Genomic DNA, 24,048 nt, shown 5'->3' with positions numbered 1-24,048 from the left:
AGGACACGAGAGGAAATGAAGATGATAAAATCTTGTTAGATTCGTGTATTTAAGTGTAATTTTCTCCCATTATGAATAGTGGCTCAAAAATCAAAATTCCTTTTTCAAACACATTTTTCTCTCGAAAATGTGAACAGTCACATTCCCTTCAGAACAACCAAGCAGCAGCTTCTATGAGATACTGGGAATCATGTGATGGAAAGTAAACCTCAATCTCACCAGTTCTTAGTACCCGCAGATTCATAGAATGGCCATCAGAAAAGAGCCCAAACAAAATGAACCCCTGAAAACTGTAAAATCAGGGGGTGACTGCTTGAGATGGAAGCTCTGCATTTATGCCCAATGAGAAAACAGATATAATTTATGTTAACACATTTCACCTCAAAAACAGATGCTGATCACTGAAATTACACTAGATTTCCACAGCTGATTATCAAACCACATTATTCAAAACCAATCTATTCTGGCCACTGTTAAAGGTTTATACTCTCTGTGAATAATGTAGGAATATGCTAGCAGTATGAAAGAGATTTTGTGAAACTGTTAACGCTAATTACAAATGATGCTTCTAGTAAATAAAGCTGGCCTCCTTAAAACTCACTTAAATGTTGGCGTCCTAGTCTTTCCTTTATAGAATTAAATTGCAATTGCTTTTAAGTCTATAAATCAGTTAATTCACGTGGATTTTTCTTTCCCTAAAAACAATTTATTTATTTATTTATTTATTTATTAGACAGGGTCTCATTCTGTCACCCAGGCTGGGGTGCAGCCCAGGAGGTTCATGCCTCACTGCAGCCTCAACCTCCCAGGCTCAGGTGATCCATCCACCCCAGCTTCCCTGGTAGCTGGGATTACAGGCACATGTCACCACGCCTGGCTAATTTTTTATAGTTTTTGGATAGATGGGGTTTCGCCATGTTGCCCAGGCTGGTCTTGAACTCCTGGAGTCAAGTGTGAGCCATGGCACCCAGCCATAAACAACTTGAATGAGAAAATTACCACAATGTCTAATGATAGTATTGGTCCCACTAGCGACATCAAAGAAAAATACTCGCAGACATCAAATTGTTACATTGTTGAGCGCAAATGCAGGAGTAAGTTTTTAAACTTCTAGACATGGTTCATTTACTTATAAAACGATGTATTTATTTGGAAATAAGAAATTATGCACTTAATAATAATGTTCACTCCAATCTGTTCCTTGGTCTAAGAAAAAAACACTATTCAGCATGAATGAGGACAAAGGAAAGCACTAGGGTATGGTTTTCACATTCATGTCACTTATAAATTCATTAAGGTTTTGCAGAACTCAAATTCTAGGAGAAATCTGATGATACAATTACTGTATTATCAGGTTGCTAGGCAACAATCTTTTTCTTTCAAAACAGGAAATCCACTTAAGAGTGACAAAAAAAAGATACTGAGCCCGACAGCACCACGACATTCAATGCTAGGGCCACTGCAGCTCCGTCTTTTTCTAAGACAGTTTCACTTTGCCACTCTGACTGAAAGCTTGATTTTTTCACACTTCTTCAGCCAGATTTCCCTGCACCCCTGTATGGTGCTCACAAGTGTCAGGCACCATTCTCAATTTATTTCACTGAATTCTCACCAGCACCCTGGGAGGTGGACAGTAACCTTGTCCTTCCTGCTGCGCTGAGGAGGAAACAGAGACCCTGAGACCTGAAGCCACTTGCTGAGGCCACTCACAGCCTTTTTGGACAGAAAAGAAAGGACACTCTAGTGGTGTCATTTCAGGGAGCAGGGAGAAGGGTCTGGGATAGTAGGGGAAGAAGAGCAGGAGAGCTTTGGCCAAACTCTGGACAGGTTGGCCCTGGGGATCTCCCTACGATTATCCACTACCATGAGAACTGCTGGGGAGACCCACGTTAATGCGTGCTGGGCAGGCCTACCCCTCCATGGTGACCAGGATGCCAGGTACCCCTGCCATCTCTGAAACTAGTCAGATCTGATTGTCCCCAACCTCACCCCATCCCACCCCTCGTCTCTGGGTTGTCAGCAGACTACAAGGTAGTGGCACCACTGTGACAACCAGCAGCCTGGCCTCCATAAAGGAACACAGGGCCCAGGTGAGGTGGGTGGCTCCCACCTGTAATCCCAACACTTTGGGAGGCTGAGGCAGGTGGATTACCTGAAGTCAGGAGTTCAAGACCAGCTTGACCAAATGGTGAAACCCCGCCTCTACTAAAAATACAAAATTAGCCGGGTGTGGTGGTGGGCACCTATAATCCCAGCTACTTGGGAGGCTGAGGGAGGAGAATCGCTTGAACCTGGGAGGCGGAGGTTGCAGGAGCCGAGATGGCACCACTGCACTTCAGCCTGGGCAACAAGAGTGAAATTCTGTCTCAAAAAAAAAAAAAAAAAAAAAAAAGGAACAGAGCCCTGCTGACCACCCAGCAGGAGAGGTTATTGAAGGCTAGTGTCTAGCCACCCCTATGGTCTGCACCATGCCTAAAGCATAAGTGTATGGGTTATCAAAGATAGTTTTTTTAGTTTGCTTTTGGGCCGAACAAGCATCCCTCACCCCTTTGTCTAGCCACAGAACATTCTTTCCTAGACAAAGTGGCTTGAGCAAAATCCACTGTGTGACCCTCCTCCTTGACCCCATTTCAAGGCTCAGACCTGGCCAATGTCTTCCATCCTCCCAATGACAACAGTTGATTTAAGGATGACCACATGACCTGAACTGCCCCAGTCACAATCATCTCTCAAACTGTGCTATCCGTGCTGGCAGAAAGGCTCCCTCTTCCTCCACCGCCTTGAGAACATCATCTAAAGCAGGAGGCGCTAGGAATCATCTTTCCCTCCAGGGGGGTGGGGGTGGGGGAAGCATCCTGCCCAAGAATGGAGCCAACATGGAACAAGACAGAGCCATGAGACGGAGAGACTCAACCTGACAGCCTCATTTAGATGCTTGGATTCAGCAGGGCCCAGAGACCCCAAAGTCAGTGAGTTCCCGCTTTTTTTTTTTTTTTGAGATGGAGTTTCACTCTTGCTGCCCAGGCTGGAGTGCAGTGGTGCAATCTTGGCTCACTGCAACCTCCGCCTCCGGGTTTCAAGCGATTCTCCTGCCTCAGCCTCCTGAGTAGCTGGGATTACAGGTGCCTGCCACCACGCCCAGCTAATTTTTGTATTTTTAATAGAGATGGGGCTTCACCATGTTTACCAGGCTGGTCTCGAACTCCTGACCTCAGGCGATCCACCTGCCTCGGCCTCCCAAAGTGTAGGGATTACAGGTGTGAGCCACTGCACCTGGCCAGTTCCCACTTTTTAAACAAATTAGTGTTAGATTTCTCTCCCTTTGCAACCCAGAGTCCTGACTATCTTCATTGGATTCCTGTTAAAAACACCACAGGAATTTAATGCATAATGTGTTATGGAATAATTTACATTTTTTAATAAGAAAATTCATTTCTATTGCAAGGTTAAAAGATATGATTTTAAAAAAGAAAAAAGAACTAATTTCTGAGATAATCATGTCACAAGTCACGAGCTAATCTATGGGCATGTTTCTGCTTTACAATTTTAAATAATGAAAAATTACGTCACAATATTAAAATAATCACACGTTCAAGTAGTTATTTTAACCGTACATACCTTTAGGGAGTTCTGTATCTTGAATGGGATATTTGTCTGACTGTAGAAACCAACAAAAGAGGAGAGTTATTTTTAAAGGCCATATAAGATCAAAGTGAAAAAAAAGCTTTGTCTTGGGAAAGTTATGACTTCGATTAAAAACTTGAACATATTTAGCCTCAAACTTATCAACTAGCCTCATCCACTGATTGTATTTATTCTCAGCTGACAGGAATGAAAGCAAGGTTGACAAGAGGTTAATGCTGGAATATGAAACAGAATAAGCTTTCCAAATTTCCACAGCTTGGACCACAAAACTACACTTCCTCTCTTTTCTGCAGTGCTAGCCTCCAGCAGTTTACCATTGAGGAGCATTTGTTGTCATGAATTCTGGGGACAGATGCCTTTCTCTCACCGTTTCTGCAACAGTTATTGGTCATGCGTTCTGGGCAGTACTCATCTATTGCAGAGCTCTGGCCTGGGTTGACTGAGACAGGATGACTCAAAAGATCCTTTTCTTACTGACTGCACAAAGCTCTAAAAATCAGTAATTATGCAAAATTCAGCACAGTTCCTCAGTGTATCAGTTGAGAGTAATACTGTTACAGGAACTCAAAATAGCAAATGTTCTCACAATCACATATATTTCTTTTCATTTATTCATACTTCCATGCAGATATCTAAAGTTCTGTAAACTTATTTCAGACCAAACAACGTAGCCATTTCTGAAAACGTCCATAAGAGGAATGAAAAGAGCCTAATTTCCCAACCCTGTCCCCTAACCCCTGCTCAGCTCCCAACTCCACTCAGCCCCCGTCCTTCAGCCTGAACAAAATTACACCTCAACAATTTCCTGTAGGTCTCACCCATGTCTTCCTCTGAGAGAGGAGAGAAAGAAAGAAATGGATAATCGAGGGTTTCGTTTTAAATGCCTTTCCTTGGAGTTTCTTTGGAGTTGGGCAATAAAGTTTCAGAACTTCTAGAAGCCTCCAACCTCAACCTCTCCTAACAAAAATAAATTAGTAAATAAAAGTTAATCACAAAGAATAGTCCTACAGTACTACCCCAGATCAAATTAGCTCTCATCATTCTACTCCCAAGACTGTGAAACACAAATCTGTACTAGAACATTTATCACTCTGTTTTAAAAAGAGGCTGGGCGCGGTGGCTCATGCCTGTAATCCCAGCACTTTGGGAGGCAGAGGCAGGCGGATCACCTGAGGTCAGAAGTTCGAGATCAGCCTGGCCAATATGGTGAAACCCTATCTCTACTAAAAATACAAAGATTAGCTGGGCATGGTGTCTCGTGCCTGTAATCCCAGCTGCTCAGGAGGCTGAGGCACGAGAATTGCTTGAACCCGGGAGGGGGAGGTTGCAGTGAGCTGAGATCGTGCCATCGCACTCCAGCCTGTGGAACAGAGCAAGAGCTGGTCTCAAAAAACAAAAACAAAAACAAAAAAAAAGTACTTATCTATTTCCTCAGATAGACTGAGTTTTTCCAGAGATGGAACTACAATCTGTGTGTCCCCAGATTGTAACATAGTTTTAAGCAAACATCCACTGAAAGTCTGCATGGAAGACCGCACAAGCCGGAGCAAGTGCAGAGCTCCTAGAAAGACTGACACTGGAGCTGGGCCTAGAGAATGGCCAAGAATTGGATGAACTGAGAAGCAGCAGCAAAGTAGTTACAGGTGGCAGGCATGGCAGGAGCAGGGACCAGGTGGCTGGAAGAGCTGAGGGTATAGAACTGAAACAGTTTGTTGGAGGTGGACAGAGGAAGGTAGGATTAGATGAGAAATGATGGACCCAGTTTCCAAGAAAGACCAAGAAAGACAAGCAAAGGGATTTAGGTGGGATGCCCTTCTAGGTTCTCAGGAAACTTGCTACCTGCCTTGCACCGACTTTGCATAAGGGAAGATGGTCAACACAGTCTTGCAAGAAGTCAGACAAGCAGGCAATGACAATTCTCTGAGAGAGCAAATAGGGATTGGGCTACGGAAAAGGGAGCACCTGAAGGTCCCAAGGCAAAGAAGGCTTCGTAGATCAGGGGAACACTTGAAGTGAGATGGGAAGCAGCACAGCAGTTCATTAGGTAAGGATGCAGACAGATTTTCCTTGCCAAAGGGAAGAGCATTATTGCTACCCTGGGAGGGTGGAAGGGCATGGCGTATTAAGAAGCACCACACAGCCACACAGGGCTGGGTCATCAGGTGAGCACTGGATGCTGAGGTAAGGCCGTGGAGGACCTCATCTCCCACATCAAGGGGTATATACTAAATCCTGTACCCAGTGGGAATGCTGCGGGTTGGATTCTGTCTCCCAAACCAGATGTGTTGAAGTCCTCACCCCCAGTTCCTCAGAATATGACTTTATTTGCAAATAGGATAGTTGTAGAGGTAATTAGTTAAGTTAGGAAGAAGGCAGGCCCTTGACCCAATATGATCAGTATCTTTAAAAGAAGAGATGAGGGCAGGGCGCGGTGGCTCACACCTGTAATCCCAGCATTTTGGGAGGCCAAGGTGGGCGGATCACCTGAGATCAGGAGTGCGAGACCAGCCCGGCCAACATGGTGAAACCCCATCTCTATGAAAAATACAAAAAATTAGCCAGGTCTGGTGGCGGGCGCCTGTAATCCCAGCTACTTGGGAGGCTGAGGCAGGAGAATCACTTGAACCCGGGAGGCGGAGGTTGCAGTGAGCCGTTGCACATTGCACTCCAGCCTAGGCGACAAGAGCAAAACTCAATCTCAAAAAAAACAAAAAACAAAAAAACAAAAAAACAAAAAAAAAAAACGAAGAAAAGACAAGACAGAAACACCCCAGGAGAAGATGGTCGTGTGCTAACAAACTGAGAGAACGCAGTGATGCCTCTATAAGCTGAGGAGCTTCCACAATGGCTGGCAACCACTACAAGCTAGAAGAGCCAAGGAAAGATTCTTTCCTGTGGGTCTCAGAGGGAGCATGGCTCTGAGGACGCCTTGATTTCAAGCTTCCAGCCTCCAGAACCATGAGCAAATACATTTCTGTTGTTTAAGCTGCCCAGTCTGTGGTATTTTGTTGCAACAGCCCTAAGAAACTAGTACCAGGGACACTTTGGAAATACCACTTTGTCCCCATCATGGAGAAGTAATTAGAGGCAGCTAAGCCCCAAGGTGAGCATAAGGAGATGACTCTAAGGGAGGAAAAGAAAACCTGGTATCAGGAAGTGAGCAGGATACCAGGGAGACCTGGATAGTCACAGGTGGGGGCAGCGGGAAGGGAAAGAAGGCAAACTGAATAACACGTTATAGAAACCAAAGGCTTTAGTAACAAGCTACTCCAAAGACATAGAGGCCATGGCCACAGATTGTTCTTCGTTTCATTTTGATGAGAGTGAAGAGAGTGAGAATTTTTCATAGGAATTTCCAGCAGGTATCAAAACTTGACCCCCTATGCTATCCACAATTTATCAAGCCAGGGGTAATTAAAGGACAGGAAAATAAACACCTCAGGTCCTCAAGACACCTAAGATTTAAAGACATTTAGTTGAATTATATGAAGTGTATTTTATGTCTCTGTAACTAAATTAGTTAACCAAAACTTTTCATGAATTGGTAGATCCCATGCTCCGAGGATCTGGAACAGAAGGAATATGTCCTACACAATATGCCCATCACATATGCCATGCTGTCAGAGGGCACTGCTTTGGCCCTGAGCACGAGGCAGGGCTGGGCAGGAGAACAGGGCTCTGGTCTAGGTGGCTGCACACTTCCATTAACTGTCCTTTCTGCATCTGTTGGATAGGGATACCTGACCCACCATCTCAAGGGATGGTTGGGAGGTTGAAAAATAATGATGGCAGCCATAAAAAAGAATAAAATTCTTCCTTTGGCCACGCACAGTGGCTCATGCCTGTTATTCCAGCACTTTGGGAGGCTGAGGCGGGCGGATGAGGTCAGGAGATTGAGACCATCCTGGCTAACACGGTGAAACCCCATGTCTACTAAAAATACAAAAAAATTATCCAGGAGTGGTGGCGGCGCCTGTAGTCCCAGCTACTCGGGAGGCTGAGGCAGGAGAATGGCGTGAACCCGGGAGGCAGAACTTGCAGTAAGCCGAGATTGTGCCACTGCACTCCAGCCTGGGCGACAGAGCGAGACTCTGTCTCAAAAAAAAAAAAAAAAAAAAAAAATTCTGTCCTTTGCAGCAACATGGATGTAGCTGGAAGCCATCATCCCAAGTGAAATAACTGAGAAACAGAAAATCAAATACTGCATGTTCTCAGTTATAAGTGGGAGCTAAAGAATAGGTACACATGGACATAAAGATGGAAATAACAGACACTGGGGACTCCACAAAGGGGGAGGGTGGAAAGGGGCCTCAGGGTTGAAAAACTACCTATTAGGTACAGCATTCACTATTTGGGTGATAGATTTACAAGAAGCCCAAACCTAACCATTATGCTATGTATCCACATAACAAACCTGAGTATGTACCCATGGAATCTGAAATTAAAATGATGATGATAATAATAAAACTATTAAATGAATTCTAAAAAACCAATATATGTGAAATCTTTGGGTAACCTTAAAGCAATAGCCTCAGAATGGTTATGGGAGGATGGGAAGAGGATGAGGCTCAGAAGCTAGATGCTAGGATTAAACGCCCTAACTGAGGTAAATCTAGCAGCATGTGTCCATCTGGCATCCAGGCTGCTCCATTACCAAACCAGTAGTATTAAAAATAGGCCAGTGAAACCTCGTCTCTACTAAAAATACAAAAAATTGGCCGGGCGTGGTGGCGGCCGACTGTAGTCCCAGCTACTCGGGAGGCGGAGGCAGGAGAATGGCGTGAACCCGGGAGGCGGAGCTTGCAGTGAGCCGAGTTTGCGCCACTGCACTCCAGTCTGGGCGACAGGGCAAGACTCCGTCTCAAAAAAAAAAAAAAAAAAAACAGGCAAGTAGGCTGGGCACGATGGCTCACATCTGTAATCCCAGCACTTTGGGAGGCTGAGGCGGGGGCGGATCAGCTGAGGTCAGGAGATCGAGACCAGCCTGGTCAATGTGGTGAAACCCCAATTCTACTAAAAAGAAAAAATAATAATACAAAAATTAGCCAGGCATGGTGGCGCACGCCTGTGGTCCCAGCTACTTAGGAGGCTGAGGCAGGAGAATTGCTTGAACCTGGGAGGCAGAGATTGCAGTGAGCTGAGATCACGCCACCGCACTCCAGCCTGGATGACAGAGCAAGACTCCGTCTAAAAAATAATAGTAATAAAATATAAAATTAAAAAAAGGCAAGTAGACAAAGCCTTCACATAATTTAATATCACCTACAACACGTACAAAACAAGAACAGATTCTAATGCCATTTTTAGCCAACCCAAAGTTTATTATTATCACATACAATACCAAGATAAAGTAGTTTATCTTAGAAAAATCTTACTTTGGGCTTTCTGATGCACATGTAAATACAGAGTAATAAAAACATAAAGAAGTAACAAAGAAAAAAAGCAAAACAATAATTATCACCGTTAGTGTAAAATCTGTAACCTACCGTGTTAAAGGACAAAGTGCTAGGGTCTGTGTCTTCCACTGGTTCCTGTGCCATATGATCTGCAAAATAAACAAACACAGAACAAAAACAAATAGAGCACGTTTGCTTTCATTGAAAACCACAAATTAGTCCTTTGATAACTGTCTCCTACAGAGGCAGGTAATTTTACTCAGGCTGAAGAAAACTTTACTTTTTTTTTTTTTTTTTTAGAAATAGGGTCGGCTCGGCACGGTGGTTCATGCCTGTAATCCCAGCACTTTGGAAGGCCAAGGCAGGTGGATCACCTGAGGTCAGGAGTTCAAGACCAGCCTGGCCAACATGGTGAAACCCCGTCTCTACTAAAAAATAAAATAAAATAAATATATAAAAATTAGCCGGGCATGGTGATGGGCACCTGCAATCCCAGCTACCCGGTAGGCTGAGGCAGGAGAACTGCTTGAACCCAGGAGTCGGAGGTTGCAGTAAGCTGACACAGTGCCACTGTACTCCAGCCTGGGAGACAGAGTGAGACTCTGTCTCAAAAAAAAAAAAAAAGAAAGAAAGAAAGAAAGAAAGAAAGAAAAGAAAGAAAAAAGAAATAGGGTCTTGCTCTGTAGCCCAGGCTGGAGTACAGTCAGTGGCACAATCATAGCTCACTACAACCTCGAGCTCCCGGCTTCAAGTGATCCTCCCACCTCAGCCTCCCAAAGCACTGGGATTACAGGCATGAGACACCGCACCCGGCCTGAAAGCCTTACTTCCAATTATTAGTTGAGACAAAATAAGGAGGAACAGATTCAGATTGCATCAACAAAGAGATTAATAAAAATAAACTATAGGCTAGATGCAGTGGCTCATGCCTGTAATCCCAGCACTTTGGGAGGCCAAGCCAGGCTGATCACCTGAAGTCAGGAGTTTGAGATCAGCCTGGTCCAACATAGGGAAACCCCATCTCTACTAAAAATATAAAAATTAGCCCGGCACAGTGGTGTGCACCTGTAGTCCCAGCTACTTAGAAGGCTGAGGCACGAGAATCGCTTGAACCTGGGAGGTGGAGGTTGCAGTGAGCTGAGATCGCACAACTGCACTCCAGCCTGGGCAACAGAGTAAAACTCCATCAAAAAAAAAAAAAAAAAAAAATTAATTAAAAATATAAAAAAATAACTATATAAAAAACCCCACCATATTTTGGAACAGGTTAACTATAAATATCTTCAAATACCCAGAGTTACAAACAACCACAAACTATACAGGCATGATATTAATGACTCTTGCCTACTGAATTTGACACTACCTTCAGTAGGAATTATTCTGTTCTGAATCTACTTCTTTCCTGATTTCCTGTTCTGCTGCAACTCATTTTTATTAATCTTCTGTATGTTGTTTACGTGAACTAGTAAAGCAAAAAACTTATAGCTTTTTTAATCAAAAATAAACTTGATTTCTCAATATTTCATTTCTGATACTTTACCACTTGTTGCATTTAAGGAATTTAATGGGGAAATACAGAAAAAGGCACAGACCTCAGTCAGAACCTAATTAGTACAAATTAGAAAAGTTTCCAACCTCCAAAATGCTTTATAAGACATCTGCCAGGGAGCTGTCTCAATAAATAATCAAACCTATTTGCGTGGGATCCTCTAGATTTGTACAGTGCACAACCTGCAGCACCCTAAGTGGCAGTCATGGGCCTGCCAAGCGTCAACGTTCACTTTTGATCCAAATCCTCATTAAGCACATATTGCAGACTAGGAATTAGATCCTGGGAATGCCTTTGGGTATCCAAATAAGCACAGCAGGACAATTTGTCAAGACAATAATTCGTGTGTGTTCTTCCTAGGTGCTTCCCTGCTGAGAATGTGTCTGAACTTTCCATAATTTCTTCACCCTGCAGGTGTTGATAATGCCCAAAGAAGCTTTGAGAAGGCAACATCTCTTTGTTTTATGACAGCCTCCAGTTACTGAAGAGAAGTGGGGATGAATGGAGACAGCCTTCGTCAGTGCCTCCCATGAGCAGGGCACAGACATCTGCAGAGCACGAAGAAGGTAAGACTGCATCAGAGACAGCACTGAGCAGCCTGACCCCCGGGGACCGCGGCCTAGCCCCAGCAAAGAGACCTGTGCCCTGTGTCCAGCACAGAAACAGAGGGCTGCTGGGTCTCAAGGGACTTCTCAGGCCTGGACCATGAGACAGCAATGCCTCCCTGATGCGCTAAAAATTTGAGGTCCTTTCCTAGTTTTCCCAGCATCACATGAACCCCTCAGATTCCTGGGTGGCCCTGAGGGACAGGGCCCCAATTCTGACTGAAGTGGAATTTCCTGCCAGTCTAGTGCAATACACACTCAGATTTGGATTTAAATGGATAGAAAGAAAATGAAAAACAAATTGTGTTGCTAACGGCTCTCTGAGATGGCAGAACTCTTACTGCCCAAGCAACAAGTAATGACACAGAGCCCTGAGTGCCAAGGCAGTGGCAGTGCAGGACAACCAGGGGACACCCAGAACCAGCACTCGAAGCCTGGGGAGCTCCCGGAGAGAGGAGGAGGGGCAGGAGAGGAGCCTGCAGAGGGCCTGAGGGCTGAGTCTGGAAGGATGAGTTGACGTGGTAGAAACGGAAAAGCATTCCAAGCAGAGGGAATAGCACAGGCGTAGAGAAGAGAGAGAACATGACACATTAATGTACAATCACAGGACAGACCATGTATATGACTGTGGTCCCATAAAGATTAGATCACTATCTTCTCACCCTACCTTTTCCATGTTGAGATATGTTTAGACACACAAACAGCACTGCATTACAACTGCCTGCTGTATTCAGGATGGTCCCATGCTGTGCAGGTGTGTAGCCCAGGAGCAGTGGGCTGCACCATACAGCCCAGGAGTGTTGTAGGTTACACCATCCAGGTTTGCGTAAGTGCACTCTGTGATGCTCACACAACTATGAAACCATCTAGTGACGCATTTCTCACAGTGTATCCCTGTTGTTAAGTAACATACGATGATGCTTCAAATGAGTCCTTACAGCCAGACACACGTGCATTCAGTTTTCCAGTTTTTCCTTCCCATCCTTCTCACACGCTGGTTCCTAGCTGGGGAGGGGGTGGTAGAAGCCACCACAAAATAGCCCAAAGTCCCTTCTCCCTCCTCTTATCACAGCCCAGTCTCACATATTTCATCTTCACTAAGGTGTACCTGGAGGACATGCTTTAAAATGCTATCCTGCTAGGAGTGTGGCTTGTTAATAGGCATCAGCACGTGAAATTTCAGGTAAATGGGTTTGGAGTGCTGAGGCTGGGGTGAGGTTGGGGGCTTTTAAATGCCCCTGACACCATCCTCTGCAAACAATACCCGCTGTGTCCAGGACAAGTTAATCCTGTTTCCTACAGGAAAATTAGAATGAGCAGAAAAAAAGAAAGAAAGAAAGAAAGAAAAAAAAAACATAAAAGAAGAGGAAAATGCAGTAGATCGCTGGGAGAGGCAGAGCCACAAAAAAACATCATTGAGGACACACATAGGACAGTTAAAAACAAGGAAGGACCGGTCCTCACTGGCACATCACTAAGAGCTAGCAGTCTGGCCTTGAACAAATCTAGTGCTGTGGCCTTGGACAAGCCTAGAGGTGTGACCTTGGAGAAGTCACGTAAGCTTTCTAAGCCTCAGGCTCTTCCTCTGCACCATGAGGAGTCCCGGGTCTCTGGGATCCCACACTCAGCTTACTACCATTATTCTGGATTTGGGAACCACCTGGGTAGGTGAATTTCAACTCCCCTCAGACTCTGACTGAGTTCTGTGAGATCCTGGGGCCTGTGTTGGAGGGTTATGAAGCTAACAAGATAGAGACAGAAGACAACATAGGCTTGGAGGCACAAAGTCTCTTGCTTTGGTTGACATCTCAGAATAAATGGAACTTAAGAAGACAAAGACACAGAGAATTTAGTTTTTTTTTTGTTTTCTGAAGCACAACAATGAAGTGAGAGGGGAACGGGGAAAGGCAATACTTTCAGGTATTAGAGGCATTTTCAGGTCTTTTTTTTTAATTAATTAGTTAATTTTTTTTTTTTTTTGAGATGGGGTCTCACTCTGTCACCCAGGCTGGAGTGCAGTGGCGTGATCTCGGCTCACTGTAACCGCCGCCTGCTGAGTTCAAGCGATTCTCCTGCCTCAGCCTCCTGAGTAGCTGGGATTACAGGCACCCGCCACCACACCCGATTCGTGTTTGCATTTTTAGTAGAGACAGGATTTCCCCATGTTGGACCAGGCTGCTCTCAAACTCCTGACTTCAGACGATCCACCCGCCTCAGCCTCCCAAAGTGCTCGGATTACAGGTATGAGCCACCGCGCCCAGGATTTTTTTTTTTTTTTTTTTAAGATGGCGTCTCGCAGTGTCACTCAGGCTGGAGGGCTGTGGTGTGATCACTGCTTACTGCAGCCCCAACCTCCCAAGCACAAGCAATCCTCCCACCTCAGCTTCCCAAGTAGCTGGGAAGGCACACGCCACCATGCCCAGCTAATTTATGGGGGATTTTGTTTTTGTTTTTCATAGAGACAGGGTCTCGCTATATTGCTGAGGCTAGTCAGGTCTTTTATTATTTTCCTTCTTGTGGTTCTGACTTCATTAGCCTTTGCCTTATATTAAGCTGTGGATTAAGTTCTTACATACGTATTATTGCCATAAATGCTCACAGACCCAGGCCCACGGTGGTGCCCCATGCACTGTATCTGGTACTGCACCTTCTCCCTGGCCTGTTTTAGATCATGCCAGACTCCTTATGTTCTCACAGGTCCAGATGCATGTGTGTACCAGGGAAGTTATTCCCAGGAGAGCAGAGCCTGGTTATTTGAGGCTGATCCAGAAGTGGAACGTTGCCCTAAGGTCTTTCTTAGGGCCTTGGAGTTGCATGTTTACAATACTATTAAGTATAAAATCAAATCATTTATCTAGAAGCTTTAAAATGTTTGTTTTTCCCAGCCCCCGCCTAACAGCAGGCTGAGCCTTCAGGCAAGGCTCTGATATCTGATGGGACATGGCACAGAGGAGCCCCAAACAGAAGCGGAGCCAGAGCCCAGCCGAGACAAGACCAGTGGTTTTGCCAGGGCCGGGTGCAGGATCCGTCCCCTGCTCGTGGCTGCCATCTTATGCCGGGCTGTGTTTTTCTGCCAAAGCTGCCTGGGCTCCCCTGGGTCGGTGACTCTGCACAAGGCTCAGATCACCTCAAATTAGCTGGTAACTGACTGATGGGGATATCTCTGCTGGCAGTAAGAATGAAGTTCAACTCCCTCAAGCATATTCTGGAAAGTTCCTCAAAAGGCATGAGAGAAACCTGGTGAACTGAAGCATCAGGGCTGGCGAGGGCACCTGGCCTGGCTCACAGAGGCTGCAGGTGACAGCAGGCAGGGCAGGCTGCACCCTCATTTTCTTTCTGTGGGCCCTAAATCCCTAACTTAAACCTCAGGAGGTGAACAGAGCACCTCTACATCCCCTTCCTGCTTTAAAAGTCCATGAGTGGTGAGTAGTAGTAGCCATAAGGGTCAAAGAGCACCTCCAAGCTGAAAGTTCACAATTAAACTTTCAAAGCTCTCACTTTGAAAAGTTCGAAAAGTTGTCCAGGCGTGGTGGCTCACGTCTGTAATCCCAGCACTTTGGAAGGCCAAGGCGGGTGGATCACTTGAAGTCAGGAGTTCGAGATCAGCCTGGCCAACCTGGTGAAACCCCATCTCTACTAAAAATACAAAAATTAGTCAGGCGTGGTGGTGCATGCCTGTAATCCCAGCTACTAGGGAGGCTGAGGCAGGAAAATCACTTGAACCTGGGAGGTAGAGGTTTCGGTGAGCCAAGATCTCACCACTGCACTCCAGCCTGGGCAATAGAGTGAGACTCTGTCTCAAAAAAAAGAAAATAAAAGGAAAGTTTGAAAAGCTTAAAAGCTTCCCTAGTGTCTGCTCTGCATGGCACGGCTTACTCACAGTCTCAGCTAAGCCTTACAGTAACCCCGAGGAAGGCATTAGACATCCCCTTTTTCACATATTGAGTACCCAAGATCACAGGGTAGGTGGTAAGTGGAAAAGCCAGAATTTGTATCTGGGACTTTCTGGCTTCATAATCTGTCTGTTTTCCAGTATAATCAGGTTCTAGAAGTACCTCATGGCCAGATGTGATGGCTGACATCTGTACTCCCAGCCCTTTGGGAAGCCAAGGTGGGAGGATTGCTTGAGTTCAGAATGCTTGAGAACAGCCTGGGCAACACAGTGAGACCCCATCTCTACTTATTTAAAATAATAAAAAATAAAATAAAAATTTTGAGACAGGGTTTCACTCTCTTACCCAGGCTGGAGTGCAGTGGCTTGATCACAGCTCAGTGCAGCCTCCACCTCCTGGGCTCAAGCAATCCTCCCACCTCCTCCTGAGTAGCTAGGACTACAGGCATGCGCTGTCACATCTGGCTAATTTATTTTTATTTTTGTAGAGATGGGGGTCTCACTATGTTACCCAGGCTGGTTTCAAACTCCTGAACCTGCCTTGGCTTCCCCAAGCGCTGGGATTACAGGCATGAGCCACCATGCCTGGCCAATAAAATAAAATTTAAAATAGAAGTGGGCTGGGCACGGTGGCTCATGCCTATAATCCCAGCACTTTGGGAGACTGAGACAGGCGGATCTTGAGGTCAGGAGAAGGAGACCATTCTGGCTAACACAGTGAAACCCCATCTCTACTAAAAAATACAAAAAAACTAGCCGGGCGAGGTGGCGGGTGCCTGTAGTCCCAGGTACTCGGGAGGCTGAGGCAGGAGAATGGTGTAAACCCAGGAGGCGGAGCTTGCAGTGAGCTGAGATCTGGCCACTGCACTCCAGCCTGGGCGACAGAGTGAGACTCGGTCTCAAAAAAAATAAAAAATTAAAAAATTAACTGGGCATGATGATGGATGCCTGTAATCTCAGCTACTCGGGAAGCTGAGGCAGGAGAATCGCTTGAACCCGGGAGGTGGAGCTTGCAGTGAGCCGAGACTGCACCATTGCACTCCAGCCTGGGCAACAAGAGCGAAACTTCGTCTCAAAATAAAACAGAAGTGGTTCATGCACTGACCACCTGACAGACTCTCTTGAGAAGGTGAGTGTCTGTGTGTCCCATTTCCCCTTTTTATATGGGCACCAATCATATTGGTTTAGAGCCCACTTTGATGACCTCATTTTGACTTGGTTACCGCTGGAAACACTCTGTTTCCAAAGAAAGTTACATTCTGAGATACTGGGAATTCCGACTTCAACATATCTTTTTAGAGGGACACAATTCAACTCCTAACAGTTCACACTCCGCCCCCTGCCCATCCTTTCCACATGCAGAATCTATTTGCCTCCTCCCGACATCCCCAAAAGCATTAATCATTCCAGCATCCACTCTAAATCCCAAATCTCATCACTCATCTTCAACTCAAAGACTCAAATCTCATCATCTACCAAATCAGAGCCTCTTCAGGAATGCTAGGAAACACGTACTGTATGCAACAGCCTCTGCAGAAAGAATCCTCAGCACATAACCCGAAACAGACACTGGTGAGGTGGCCGAGGACTGCACTGCCGCATTCTGACATCAGATAGTGGTGAATAGTTCTTAGAGATGGTTTCTCAAAGGAAGTTCAAACATCTCTAAAGATGTCCTTTCAGAGAAAACAAAGAAGGAAGTATGTCAGGACTTCCCAGCTTTCCCAAGCATCCTGAGCCAGAAAAATGCAGTCACTGTGCTTTCTAGTGAAGAACTACAGGCAATTCTTTGAATGAGTGATTGCAGGATTAATTTATTTCTCATTTGTTATTTGTTTTCTGCCATAGCTTTTTTTTTTTTTTTTGAGACATTCTTGCTCTGTCACCCAGGCTGGAGTGCAGTAGTGCGATCCCAGCTCACAGCAACCTCTGCCTCCTGGGTTCAAGTGATTCTCCTGCCTCAGCCTCCCCTATAGCTGAGATCACAGGTGCCCACCACCATGCCCAGTTAATTTTTGTATTTTTGTTAGACGTGGGTTTCACCATGTTGGCCAGCCTGGTTCTGGAACTCCTGACTTCAGGAGATCCACCTGCCTCAGCTCCTAAAGTGCTGAGATTATAGGCGTGAGCCACCACTCCCAGCCCATAACTTTTCTTTTGACTGCTATTGTCATTATTGGATATACAAAAGGCTTGGAGGTGGGGCGTGGTGACTCACTCCTGTAATCCCAGCACTTTGGGAGGCCGAGGCAGGCACATTGCTTGAGCTCAGGAGATTGCTTAGGCAACATGGCGAGACCCCATCTCTACTAACAATACAAAAAAAAAAAAAAAATAGCCGGGTGTGGTGGCACACGCCTGTGGCCCCAGCTACTCAGGAGGCTGAGGTGGGAGGATTGCTTGAGCCCAGGAGATGGAAGTTGAAATGAGCCAAGATCGTGTCACTGCACTCTAGCCTGATTGCAGAGCGACACAAAAAAACAAAAGGAAGAGAAATGAAGTGAGAATTGGGAAAACCCACACAGAGGAGAAAGAGAGGGCAGAAGGAGCAGAGAAGGGAAAACCACAGATTGCCATCCCTCTCTTTAGTGTATCTGCAGAAAGAATTGGCTGGTCCAGCTTTGCATAAATCAGTGCTCCAGGAAGTGGTTTACCCTTTAGTCCTGGGTACTGCCCACAATGCCATGGGAGAGACTGCCACCTTGGACCCATCGAAGCCCACAGGAGGGGCTGTGGGAGGTGAAGTGCCACCACTGGGGCTGTCCTGAGTTGGTGGCTCAGGGCCAGGGTTCCCCCAGGAAACAGCCCTGTGCTGTGGAGTCTCAGAACAAAGGGGGAATGTGCTCTTTTGCAGTGCTCTGTGGCCGTTGGCACTTGCCCTACTGTAACGAAGCAAGGAATTGTGCCACCTTTGACCCAGACCTTCAAAGCCCCGTTGTTTGTTTCTGTCTTTAAAATCCATTTGTGGCCGGGCGCGGTGGCTCAAGCCTGTAATCCCAGCACTTTGGGAGGCCGAGACGGGCGGATCACGAGGTCAGGAGATCGAGACCATCCTGGCTAATACGGTGAAACCCTGTCTCTACTTAAAAATACAAAAAACTAGCCGGGCGACGAGGCGGGCGCCTGTAGTCCCAGCTACTCGGGAGGCTGAGGCAGGAGAATGGCGTAAACCCGGGAGGCGGAGTTTGCAGTGAGCTGAGATCCGGCCACTGCACTCCAGCCTGGGTGGCAGAGCAAGACTCCGTCTCAAAAAAAAAAAAAAAAAAAAAAAAAAAAAAAAAAAAAAAAAAAAAATCCATTTGTATGAACAATCAAGAATAACCAGATTTTACACATATTTGACAGACAAATCTGGCTCATCCAGTGCGAGACTGCTTCTTAGTGGAAGAGACAACAGGGTGATAGCTACACTGTAACCACCATCGTTGTTTTCTTTCCATGTGCCTGTGAGTCTTGTGAATTTTCTCAGTGTAAAAAGTCACTTTTAAAATTAACTCATGGCCAGGGCGTGGTGGCTCACGCCTGTAATCCCAGCACTTTGGGAAGCTGAGGCAGGCAGATCACTTGAGGTCAGGGGTTCCAGACCAGCCTGGCCAACATGGTGAAATCCTGTCCCTACTGAAAAAGAAATACAAAAATTAGCCGGGTGTAGTGGCACACCCCTGTAATCCGAGCTACTTGGGAGGCTGAGGTAGGAGAATCGCTTGAACCCAGGAGGTGGAGGTTGCAATGAGCCAAGATCACACCATTGCACTCCAGCCTGGGGGACAGAGTGAGACTCTGTCTCAAAAATAAATAAATAAATAAATAGTAAAAAATAAAACTAACTCATAATATAGTATAATCATATACATACTTTTGTTATATGCATGTGGGTATACAAACATCTTACTTTAACTTTACAAAGAAAACTTAGTTAATACGGCTAACTAGATGAGTAAGTTCCTAAAATGCCAATGTGGGAAGAGCTTTTTTTTCCCCCAACTCTTTAAAGGGCCTGTGGTTAAATTTTATAACCTTCCTTCCTTTGCCCAGGGCTTTATAACCTTCCTTCCTTTGCCCAGGGCTTACTATGTGCGGAGTACTGTGCTGAGTGTCAGGGAGAGCTACCACACAGACATGGCCTCTGTCCACGGGTTTATGGCCTACTGGAAATAGCCACAGTGGCCAAATAACCACAGCTAGAAATAGTGACAGGTGCCAGAAACGAAAGGTACAGGGTTTGCTGAGCGTGTATAACATCGGGCTGGATCTGGGTGACCTATGAGCTGAAATCTGGAGGTTAAGTAGAAGGAAACGGGTGGGTAGAGGATGGGGTGAGGGTTGTAATGCAGGGGTCCTTCCAGGCCGCAGGAACAAAATTTGCAAAGGCCAGGATGTGCGAGGGTGCAAGAGGCTTCAAGGAAATGAAGGGAGGCAGCACAGCCGTGTGCAGAGAGCAGGGGTCAAGCTAGGTGTCAGGTGAGGCAGGCGAAGGAATAGGTAGGGATTGATTGTACAGAGTGTGGAAGCCTCAAGGACTGAGGATCTGTCGGAAAGTGTTGGAAAGCCAGCACCGGATTCAAAGTCAGCACAGAAAAATGGCAGAATCTGATTTGTTTTTAAAAGATGACTGGCTGAGCACAGTGGTTCACAACAGTAATCCCAGAACTCTGGGAGGCCAAGGTGGGTGGATCACTTGAGGTCAGGAGTTCGAGACCAGCCTAAAAATACAAAAAATTAGCCAGGCGTGGTGGTGTGCACCTGTAATACCAGTTACTTGGGAGGCTGAGACAGGAGACTCTCTTGAACCCGGGAGGCAGAGGTTGCAGTGAGTGGGGATCATGCCACTGCACTCCAGCCTGGGCGACAGAGTGAGACTCCGTCTTGAAAAATAATAATAATAAAAATAAAATAAAAGATGACCCTGGACACCTTTTGCAGAATATGTTACCAGAAGGCAAGAGTGGGTGTGAAAACCTAAGTTGGAATGGTGTGAAAACACCAGGCGGGAGAAGAGGGTGGGAAATCAGGCAAGAGAGTATGGTAACTTGGTCTGGGGTAAAGTGAGCTCAAGATACGGGCACCATCTATGGTTTCATTACAGAAATAGGAGTAAGGGGGTGTCTCCTGTGGGTTGGAGAAATGACACAGTATGTTAGGAAGGGGAAATTGGGGTGTGTGTGTGTCTGTGTTGAAATGGAGGAGTGCTCATTTCATAGACAGAATAGAGTCCCAGAGTGGGAATGGACATTTGGGAATGGACATCTTTCGGATGGTCAAATATGTTCTTCAGCATCGTCTGCCAACTGGTGGGGAGCTCTCACCCTCAGGAGGCCTCCTTTCTCTTTGTGGGAAGCCCAAATCCATCTCTCTCTAAAGTTTTTACCGACAGGTTTGGGTTCTACCTCCTGAAGTCAAAAAGACAGATTCTTTCCACACGACTCCCTCTTACCATCATATCCTCTGTCCATCATATCCTCTACTCCTTCACATGTTCTGGGATTTTGAAATCCCTTTGTTCCACGTTGCCCATTTGTTCCAGGTTGTGCACATCCATTTTGGCTGGACCAGGCAGACTAAGAATACCATCTTGGGAAATCTGGAACCTGTAGCTTTTTTTTTTTTTTTTTTTTTTTTTGAGATACAGGTTTTTGCTCTGTCGCCCAGGCTGGAGTGCAGTGGATCAATCACAGCTTACTGCAGCCTCGACCTCCTGGACTCAAGCAATCCTCCTGCCTCAGCCTCCCGAGTAGCTGGGACAATAGGCATGCACTGCCACATTGGGCTAATTTTTCTATTTTTTGTAGAGTCAGGGTCTCACTATGTTGCCAAGGCTGATCTCAAACTCCTGGCCTGAAGCAATCCTCTTGCCTCAGCCTCCCAAAGTGCTAGCATTACAGGCCTGAGTCACTGCACCCAACCACTGAGCTTTTTATACACTGTGGTCACTGCTGAGCTGTTTTCCAGCCCCCATCTTGCCTGGTAGTGCCGATTTAGGGGGGGCCCAAGTAGATTTTACATTTTATCTCTATTCAGTGTGTCTCTCTCAAGATCTTTTTGAATCCCCCCCCCACACACACCTGCAATGATCATTTAATGAGATCTGAGGCCACTATTAGTGAAATAGCCTAAAACAGCCCTTGGCACCTTGTCCATTCAGTTCTCAGAAGAGGAGATGGATGCTAGGGTAGGAGTGGAGTGGGATGGGGCAGTACGAGGGTTTCTCCCTTTGCCTCCCCTTCTATTTTTTCAAATAACAGGTATGGGGATGGGGAAGAATATCTAGACAATGTATTTATTTTCCGCATCCAATTGATAAAATGTTTACCAAGCCCCACTTTAAAAAAAAAAGGTAGATCTTTCCTTGAAGTTTCCAAGAAACGCCCCCAAACTCAGCCATCACAATGCCAACTTAGTTGTTGGGTGTAGTCTTCTGACCACCTGCAGACACACTGTCTCCTTCTAACTGCTGAAGCCACAATTTAAGGATGGAACATTCAAACTCGGCCCCTGCCCAAGCTCAAGAAATGAAATAAGAAACGCGTTTATCTAGACGGTTATATCAGGTTCTACGTAACTCTCTTCAGTGTTTCCAACCTCATCCTCCTCCTCAACAAAACCAAGTAAAGCCCCAGTGTACTCCGAGGGATAGATCATTCATTCATTTGTGTGTTCAAGAAACACCCACGGAGGTCACCGTCTAGGTTATATGAGAGCGCAGAGACAGAACTCCAGGAAAGCGAGGTCTGGGACGGATTTTAGATTCACGTGAGAGAAAAGAGAAAAATCTCCACTCTGACCTCGGTACCAACACACAGTATTTTAAAACAGAGACAGAACTAGAGGCCATTCTAACCACAGATGGGATCCCACAGGTGGGATCTGCCTCTCCATTCTGCGGATACTATCTGATGAAATAGCTCCGAGGGCCAATGTTTAGACAAACAAAACCATTTCATCCAACTGCACTGGGGGTGAGGAAGAGGAGTAATGAGAAGGCATGTGAGCGGAGAGTAAAGAAAAAGCCCGGGAGGGGAAAACGAAATCCACCCCCTTGCGCTCATTTCTGCCAGAGATTTGCAGGACGTGTCTCAACCTGGCATCCCGAGTCCAGAACAAAAGCCACGGGGGCTGCGGCGTAGGCAGGGGGAAGGCGCGCGGTGGGTGACGCGGGGTAAGGGCCGTGGCGAGCGCGGGAGGGGCGGTCAGCAGCCGCTCGCGGGGCTGGACTAGGAGCCCCATGAGACCCCGGGTCTGGCGCCTGGGTTGGGGGTGGTTCCCGGGCGTCCCTCGGGGGTCGTCAAGGCCCGGCCTCAATAGCCCTGCGGCTGCTGCGAGCGCCTCCCGAGCTCCCGCCCCACGGTGCCCGCTCCAGGTGCGGGCGCGACGCTGTGTACCTTTACCTGCGCGCAGAGGGTCGTCCGGTGAAGCCATGGGGGCGGGTTAGGGGCAAACGAGCTTCCGAGCGGGGCTGGCCGGCCTCCGGGGATGAAAAGTCCTGCGGTTCCGACGCGCCTGGAGCAAACCGCGGCTCTGCGCGCCCCTGCCCTCCTCTGCCTTCCCCTCCCTCCTTCTTCTCCTCCTTCGCTTCTTCCACGAGCTCACTTCCTGCTTTGGCAATTAGCAAAGCCCCTTCGCTGCGCGTCCCTCGGTACCTCCCTCCGGAGGAGCGGGGCGGGAGCCGGGGTGCCGCGACCCGGGGCTGGGACGCAAGGCGGGGCCCCGAGTGTCCCGGGCGTCCCCAACGCCCGGAGCGCGCGTCCTGCCCGGTGCCCACGTCCCCCTGGGCGGGTTCTAGCGGGGGGCTGACACGACTGCCGCCCGGGACAGACTGCGGGAGAAGGACTGCAGTCGTGGGTCGCTTTCCCGGCTCCCTAATCACGCCCTCAGCTGAGACACCAGAACTCCCCCTACACAGGCCTGGGCCGAGATGCCCGCCGGCGAACTGATATTTAGACAATTTCCTGATCTTTAAGCAGACTCTGCTGCTGCATGATGGCACACGCTGGTACTTTCCATTTTGATTTTTCTTTGGCATTAGTTACTATATGACCTCCAGGGTGAGTGCTGCACAAAAGGAGTGAAAACAAGTGGCCCCATACACACTCACAACCTCCCTAGAAAAAACAGCTTCGGGTTCTCTCGGAAAGGATGGCTTCAAATATTTAAAATACTACGTTTAAGTGGGGTTTTATACCCATTACTTAAGGGGGAACACGTTGGAATTGGTTATGAAGAATATATTTAAGATTGCTATATTTTAACTAAAACTATCGTCCATCATAAGTCTATTATAGGAAGGCGACGGGCATTTTAAATTAAATAGGAATCTTTGAAGAGCTCTAAATAATCTTTCTCTGCCTTCGCACATAAGAACAGAAAGATAAAAGTTGGGTCGAAAAAGATAATAACACATTATTTAGTGTATAATATATCAGAAAATTATCATAAATAAGCAACCTCTTGCTAAAAACTCAGCTCTGAGAAATCCAGGAAGACAGCAAATGCCTACATACCGTCTTGGTGACCAGGAGCTTTGGTGCCTCTCCCCATCTGTTTAGTCTTCCTGAGGCCCATGGCAATCTTGAGTTTGGCTTCTTATTCTCTGGAGTTTGCCATGGAAGCAGCAAGAGGTTCCAAGAAGATGCTCGCTGGTTGTCTAGCCAGAGTCAAACCTTCTAGATGAAAGTTCTCTGGGGGAATTTGTGGGTGGGAGGATAAACTTCCTCTTGGTCTGCCTTCGGATAGGAAGGGAAATTTTTTTAAAGGGTATTTTATCTTAGAATCAATTTGGAGGTTTGTTTGTGGTTCTTTCTGTACTTCTCATGAAGATGGAATTATTCTGACGTTGGCTGTCAGGAAACACTAAGTGAGCCTGTTAGCAGCCCAACCTCAAGCATTGCTCTAGAGCTGGTTTGCTTTTTGAAACTCTGAACCGTAATTCATCTTTTTATCATTCCCATTCTGCATTATATCAAA

At 46.5% G+C, this 24,048-nt stretch overlaps 1 protein-coding gene across 2 annotated transcripts in view; it reads right to left on the bottom strand.

Annotated features, from left to right (window-relative positions):
- The window catches only part of EDARADD (EDAR associated death domain), an 88,882-nt gene extending 65,069 nt beyond the window's left edge, over positions 1-23,813 (bottom strand). Inside the window, exons 1-3 of one of the 2 annotated variants that reach the window (XM_010384671.2) lie at positions 23,586-23,813; positions 9,132-9,190; positions 3,619-3,658 (exon numbers count right to left, since the gene is read on the bottom strand). In XM_010384671.2, coding sequence (XP_010382973.1) covers positions 3,619-3,658; positions 9,132-9,190; positions 23,586-23,646 — 160 coding nt within the window. In that variant the 5' untranslated portion in view covers positions 23,647-23,813. Of the gene's footprint in view, positions 1-3,618; positions 3,659-9,131; positions 9,191-22,472; positions 22,991-23,585 lie in introns of those variants that run through there. The other variant, XM_010384672.2, reaches the window with a different exon arrangement.
- Positions 23,814-24,048: the final 235 nt, after the last annotated feature.

Source organism: Rhinopithecus roxellana, chromosome 8, assembly GCF_007565055.1.
Source record: "Rhinopithecus roxellana isolate Shanxi Qingling chromosome 8, ASM756505v1, whole genome shotgun sequence".
NCBI classification, from domain to species: domain Eukaryota; kingdom Metazoa; phylum Chordata; class Mammalia; order Primates; family Cercopithecidae; genus Rhinopithecus; species Rhinopithecus roxellana.
The sequence above is the reverse complement of the archived record's forward strand: the minus strand, read 5'-3'. Positions and strand labels throughout refer to the sequence as shown.